General features: G+C 38.5%; 1 protein-coding gene across 1 annotated transcript in view; it reads right to left on the reverse strand.

Moving 5' to 3' along the window:
- LOC128737555 (cyclic nucleotide-gated cation channel alpha-3) overlaps window positions 1-7070 on the reverse strand; it is a 167079-nt gene extending 160009 nt beyond the window's left edge. Inside the window, exons 1-2 of the mRNA XM_053832224.1 lie at window positions 6854-7070; window positions 2788-2790 (exon numbers count right to left, since the gene is read on the reverse strand). Coding sequence (XP_053688199.1) covers window positions 2788-2790; window positions 6854-7070 — 220 coding nt within the window. The remainder of the gene's footprint in view (window positions 1-2787; window positions 2791-6853) is intronic.
- Window positions 7071-7417: the final 347 nt, after the last annotated feature.

Below are 7417 nucleotides of genomic sequence, written 5' to 3' on the forward strand. Positions count from 1 at the left end.
ATTAAATTTGAGCGTGTAGGACCCTATATCTCCACATATTCACGTTGGTAGGAGGAAATACTTATCAAGGGTATGAAATGAGGAAGGCAAACGAGAAAGCGACCAATATAGCTTTTTCCAGCCCAAGCTCCTACCTAGCGCCTCCACGCGGCCATACCCGGTAACACTCTAATGAGTAGCTAAGCTAGGGTGTGCGATGTTGCGTGGTTCCCAGATGCCAGACCTCAAAACTGAGATTTTGCGCAGATGGCTAAGCCACCCGGCCTTGGTAGCAGGTAAGCCTAATATGTTATTTTAATTATTTGTTTCGTTTTAGCTCATCAAATACCCCCTACTGTACAATTTAAACTTTAGCCGTAACAAGTTTAAATAATACACATGGATATCAGAAGAAAAAATGAAATTAATCATTGGATATTAGATGCACTGATGGAAATTCAAATGACGCAATTATATGTCACCCGACGGATTGCTGGTGAGATTGTTCTATTTTTGCCCATATGTTCTCAATATATACTATTTACAGTTTATTATTGAATAAATCTTCCTCATGATCCTTATTGTTTACCTTCCCTACTAACACGATATGCTCTGTTTTCCTGTAACATCTATGAAGGTAGTATGGGTTCCCTGCACTTTCAAAAGTAGATGCTACACTAACATTCCTACCCACTTCCCCTGCGGTTGTTTGGACGTAGCCAGGTATATAATGCGATTATATAGCCTCCTACGATGTGTGCAGCCTCATATGTTAATGCTAATGCTAATACTAATGGTAGAGGAAATGCTTATCAACTTAGGGACTATTTGCTTTAAGAAATGCTTTATTGGTTCCACTGTTCCTAGTTTTTGCTGTCAGGTATTGTGAGCCAATTAGCAATGTGATGATTAACTACATCTTCATAAAAATCGTCAGGAATTTGAAAATGTTGCCCAATGGACAATGTTCTTAATTTAATATTGTTCTAATCATTCATGAAGCACATTATTATTCTCAGTTTTCGTTAACGGTCCTAGGTCCTAGGCTAGGTTATGAGTATTTTTTGCAAGGGATCAGCATCGCTTGCTTTCGTGCCTCGTTCGTTGCAACAACTTTGACAGGCAAATTTATCCGAAACCGTGACAATTACGCAGATTTAAATTCGAATCTAGCAGTTTTGAATAGTACCGCCATCCGGGGTGAGATTGTGCCAAAAACCAAAAATGTTTAAGCCATTACAAATATTTTAAAAAGTTTTTGTCCCTCCGGTGTTGGGCCACTGAAGGGGGGGGGGGGTCAAAAAAACAAAGAGAATTTTTTAATCGAGCAAAAAAAAAATGGATTTTAGGCATTTTTATTTTAAGTTTAAACGTGAAAGCCGAATCTATTCTTACTTTTAATATATACGTTGTTAATTTCCATGCAAAAATCTACAAAAAAAAAACAAAAACGAAAGAAAATTTTTTTGGCCGATTTTCGGAAATTCCACTGTTTGAATTTCCATTTCTATTTCATGCTAAAAGCGTTAACTCAACTCGTACACTCATTTTTCAAGCTTTTCAGGCTGTAGATCCCATAGGCAATTGATTTTATAAAAAAAAATTAACTCTTATCCTACAAATTATTTTTTTGTCCCCCGATTTTTGAAGCCAATTCCCTGGGGGGTGGAGAAGGGGAGACAAAAACTTTTAATATGATTTGCAATGGCCTTATTTGTGAAAATTTATGATATCTATAGAAACTGGTGACCTAAATTCAAAATGATGATGAACATAACATATTTATTAATAACTTAGAACGGAACACAGATAATATTAGCAAACTATTTAGCCTAAACAGGGTTTCAAAGTTCGCGATCAAAAATACTCGGAAATAACCCTTGTAAACAATGTCCCACATAAACCATTCCAAACAAGAAATCGCATCAACTTGCTATTTTGAAGGTATATAAACTAATCATTTACAATGTATTGAATGGTTATTATGCGTTGGATAAGTTTTGATTACGAAAATAATATTTTTTGAAACTTTGTACTTTTCGAGCTTCACGGGGGTGAGATTGTGCCAAGCCATAATGATTGATCCAATTTGTGGATTTCACATACACAAAAAAAATACGTCAGTATACACCAGCACACTCACATTCTTTACTATTCAGCACAATATTTTGACAGATTAGATTGCATCATCCATTTTGGAGCAAACACCATTATAGGTCTGCTAAATAATTTAAATTAATTTTTGCTTTTTATCTGGAAATTTCAGATACTTTGAATAAACACTCTAATAAAAGACAAATATATTATACCGTGTATAAACTGCCAACTTTAAGAAGGGGGGAGGGGGGATGGGATAGGCCACATGTTCTGCGGCCGCGGATTCTCGATCGAAGTAATGGTTACTTTTGTTAAATGACCAAATAGGTATGTCCGCTTAGGATACACCCCTCCATATATCTCCCCCTTGTTAACCCTAGAAACGCTACTGGCTATATAAAGGCTGTCCATTGAACGAACTCATTTTTAGTTGTTTCAGACCTCTCCGGGTTATTTTCGTTCATACTTTGTGTATGATGCGTTGTTTTTGGTCGATCCCCTGCCCCTAATAGTCCACTTAGTTCATGGACGGCCCCATGTGAACTACTTTATACTGATATTTATGTGTATTTTTCATAAACATGCAAATGTTCACTGTTTAGGTTTTTAGCCTAACTCTATTTTTTTGGCACAATGTCACCCCCTAGAAGGGGTGAGATTGTGCCAAAGTGTATGCAATTCCAGTAAAAGTAGGTTTCATTGTAACTAAACCATCTCTACGGTAGTTTTTAATTGAACAATTTAGTATATATTGACAGGTTTGAAATCAACTTAGTTCCTAAATTGCGTGTATACTGAGCTAAAGAACAAAAATGTATGCTTTTTTGGCACAATCTCGCCCCGGATGATGGTAGTTTGTATTGTAATTTACAATAATAATACAGATACTTTATTTGTATGATCTTTGTTCTGAAACGATAAATTCCTGAAGCAGTGAAGTTTTTAATGTAATGGTTCGTAAACGAATTAAAACGCGTAATTGATGACCACCACCAGATCTTTATCTTAAATTTGCGAAAAAATATTGAATCAAATCAAAACATTCGTGATAAATCGTCAACCTTATCTACAAGACCGATGCAATATTTTCCGTTTATACAGTGGGCTAGCGCGGGACTAGTTTATATTTTACTTACGGAAATAAATGTCCAAAACATAATATTCATATCCTCGAAACGAATTCAGGCGCAAACACAGCGCACGACAAACTGTAATAGTGATCACGGAAACGGGTTTCATGGGGGCTCGCGCAACTACGGACCAAATTTTTACTATCCGACAGATCTTCCAGAAATGTCGGAAGTACAACATGCCCACGCATCACATCTTTATTGATTTCAAAGCAACATACGATACAGTCGATCGAGACAAGCTATAGCAGATAATGCACGAACACGGTTTTCCGGACAAACTGACGCGACTGATCAGAGCTACATTGGATCCAGTGATGTGTTTCGTACGCATCTCTGGGACACTCTTGAGTCTCTTCGAGACGCGGCGACGGTTGAGACAAGGTGACATGCTGTTCAACATCGCTCTTGAGGGGGTGATCCGACGAGCGGGCATCGAAATGAAAGGCACGATTTTTTACCAAGGGTTGCCAACTTCTAGGCTTTGCAGATGACTTCGGTATCAATGCGTCGAAGACCAGATACATGAAAGGAAGAGGCTCAAAGGAAACAAACGCGTGCCTCCCACGGACGGTAACCGTTGACGGCAACGAACTAGAAGTGGTAGAGGAGTTCGTGTATTTGGGATCGCTGGTGACCGCGGACAACAACACTAGTAAGGAAATCCAGCGGCGCATCCAAGCGGTGCCCTTCGTAAAACGCTACGATCAGGGAGCGTACGCCGCCGCACGAAGCTAACAATGTACAAAACCCTTATTAGACCGGTAGTTCTTTATAGACTTGAAGCCGTGATGCTGCTCATGGAGGACATACGCGCCCTTGCCGTGTTCGAGCGGAAGCTGCTGTGGACGATATCTGGCGGAGTACAAACTGAAAGCGGAGAGTGGCGAAGGCGTTTGAATCACGAGCTACAGGCATTGCTTGGGAAGACTCCCATCGTACATCTAGCGAAAATTAGGAGGTTACGGTGGGCCGGTCACGTCGAAAGAATGCCGAATAGAGAATAGAGAAAACATTTTTTGTATCTGATTAGGGACACTCTAATGGCCGAATATTTTTTCACCACTAGAAAGTGCTTTTTGAATGAAAAAACTTTTCTGAAGCAACTATCATGCTATATCTTAAGGTTTCGATGCTATTACTTATGTTTCACTATTTTTGAAACCGTCCCACTGTGCGCCGGTGCGTGCATTCACAAATCTGGCTTTAGTTTTCAGGCTGTGAACCATTTCGCGAAATTTTTAACTTTTTAGTTAAAATTTGACTGTTCGATGGTTATTTCTCCTCGAGTGGTTAAAATCAGTTCAGAATGCGGACCATTTCATATTTGACAGATTGATAGTTGTTGTACTCAATGAGAGCATATATAAGGTGAGGATGAAGAAATGTTTCTATAACAGCGAATTTATTTATTCAGTCCAGGTTGGAATTGAATGAATTTTTGGTGTTCATTTGCTCCTATTTGCTAGATAAAATTCATAATATCATTTCATTTCGGGTTGAATAAACAAATTTGTTATATGTTAAACATCCATACATTAGTGAAAAAAATTCAAGAAAAAATCAGTGAAACACATCGAAGCTCTTTCCTCACCTGTGGCATATCTCATTGACTCTCAGAACTTGGTTAAAACTAACCATGCTCCCGAGCAGGGTTATTTTCAAAAAACCATCGTACTGTCAAATTTTAACAAAAAAGTTAAAAATTTTGCGAAATGGTTCACGGCCTCAGAAGGTCGCATAATCAACCATTTTACATGCATTATGTGACCTTTTGAAAACTAAAACCAGAAATCTGTTTTTATCTGCCTGCAGATCGTATCTTAATTGCGCCCTTTCGTATTCAAGCACAAAAAATTTCCAAACTCGCCAGAGCTCCGTTCAATCGATCGTTAAGCGGAATCTCAAGAAAACTACGAAAACAGTCGGAAATGAAAGACAGTTCAAAGAAAACTGGCGTTCTACTTCAAATAAAAGTTGATAAACCAACGGTACAACATTTGATGAAAGATGTGAAACGTAAAACACGACAGTTCGCGTTAGGAGAAGGGTGCATGATCGAATATTTTTTCTGTGCTTTGCATTTACTGAACTTTAAATAATAACAAAATCAGTGTGCACTTAATCATGTTTGAGCCATTTTGGACCATTCCATCCTTTAATTTGGTTCAAATTCTTTTTAATTTTGTTTCATGTATATTCGACCAACATCGGCTTTATTTTAATTCAGTTTTGTGTGTCAATCCGGTTTACAAATTCTGGGTTGGGTAAAATATCTGCCGGTATTCGACACCGTTTTATTGTAATTTCATCCATGTTTTCTCTAAATGGTGCTATTTTTGGTTTCGTATTTTATCAAACGCACAATCTCGGCGGAGCAGAAAAGAAGAAACTATTCTATTCTGGCTATACTATTCTGGCTATTAAATTTCTCATTGTCGCACTTCAATTCAGCTCAAATGTGAATGAACCAAATTAATTCAAATAAATCGGGAAAGTATTAACATTGAAACGCGAAAGCATTCAATATCAATCCATATTTTATTCATTTAGGTATGTAAAATGATCGAAATTTGCAATAGAATATAACTGTCCTGAACATATTTAGTCGAAGAATATTTGCAGTCATTGCATTACCTGTCTAAAGAATTAAGTTTGGTTAATTGAATTTGTTCAGTCAAGTCAATTTGTTCAAGTGTTCTCCAACAGTACAGAAAATACCCTTATTGGCATTGGTTGAAATAAATTTCATTGATTTTTCTCGTTCAAAAGGATTTATTTATCCTCGTTTGGCGGCACCAGCACGACCATCAGCATTCAAACGGTGGCTCTGCTTGAGGAATTCCTATTGAACGAAGGTTGGTTTGAAACACCGATAAGGTATAGTACGGTTGCCCGCGGGGTGGTGTAGCGACCGGGGCAGTAATGTTTGAAAACTGAAAAGTAATTAAGATATTTTCCACACCATAAAAGATCAACACCCGAAAAGGGCACGCTGCGAGAATATAACTACATCTCAAATGGCACATCTATACGTGGTGGAGCAATAGCAAAGCGCACATTTAGTTCTATTTTCGGCCCCCGCACGGAGACTCCGGTGAAGCGAGCGCTTTTATTTATGCTGCAAAATAACTGGCAGGAAATGAGGAATATTTCAAATGTTGAACCCGTATACCTACTGGTTAGTTAGAGAGGTGTTCCGTAGGTATGGCAGGCGACTGCGCACATCATGGAACGAATTTATTTTCAGTAATCTGGCAAACCGGTAATTGGAGTTTTAATTGCATATTATATTCAACACACCTGGAAGTCCAGCGCATAAATATCCGGAAAAATCTAACGGAAGGAAACTGAAATGATTTTTCTTCGTGAATTATGAGCCGTAATTCAATTCAACCGAATCGCAAGAACCAACTTGGTTAGACTAGTGCAGGACCACAGAAAATTTAATCATATCATCTGCAATAATGAATTTCTAAGACGTAGCTGTGCGAAGAAATATGTGAAGGTATACGACTTCATACTAACAATAACGTGGTCAAGTAAAGGGCAGGAGTCGTGACAGTCATCGTTATTGATTTATGAAAACACTTTCAAATATTGGAAGTTGCACAAAATCTATACCCTAATCAGTGAAACTGACGTACCTGGTATGTAACGTGGTCCATTGGTGTGGCCAAGCGAGAGGCTACCGTAGGAAACGTGGCTCGTTTCAGCGCCCCCGGAGACAACCGCAATCTCGTCTAATTCTTGACCGGGTGAGGTGCTGTTGGCTGACACCAGCCGGGTGGAAGATGTGCCCGCAGTGCTCTGAGACTCCTTACGACCTCTTAACGATAGCACCAGCCGTTTGGCTGTTGACATGGTGACAACGCTAACTGTGGGAGAAAACAGAGAAGTGGAAAAAACAATTAGTACACAAATATTGAATTATTCAGCAACTAAAACACTAAGAATACTGCTTGACGGATAATTGTTATACATTTTTTAAGTGTGTGAAAAAAGTGGATCGGACGAGCCTGGTATAGCGCAATAGAAAGCATGCATTACCAAGCTGCAGGATGTTGTAAATTTGCGAACTAGGCCATTAAAGAATCGAAGCATGTGGTTTTTATTACTATTTAAGTACTTTTGCCAGCCATCTATGCTGATAACCGGTGTCGACCGTCCGTGTTTACAAGCTTAACGGTAACATCTTGCTGATAAAAATT

This window comes from Sabethes cyaneus, chromosome 2 (assembly GCF_943734655.1).
Source record: "Sabethes cyaneus chromosome 2, idSabCyanKW18_F2, whole genome shotgun sequence".
NCBI classification, from domain to species: domain Eukaryota; kingdom Metazoa; phylum Arthropoda; class Insecta; order Diptera; family Culicidae; genus Sabethes; species Sabethes cyaneus.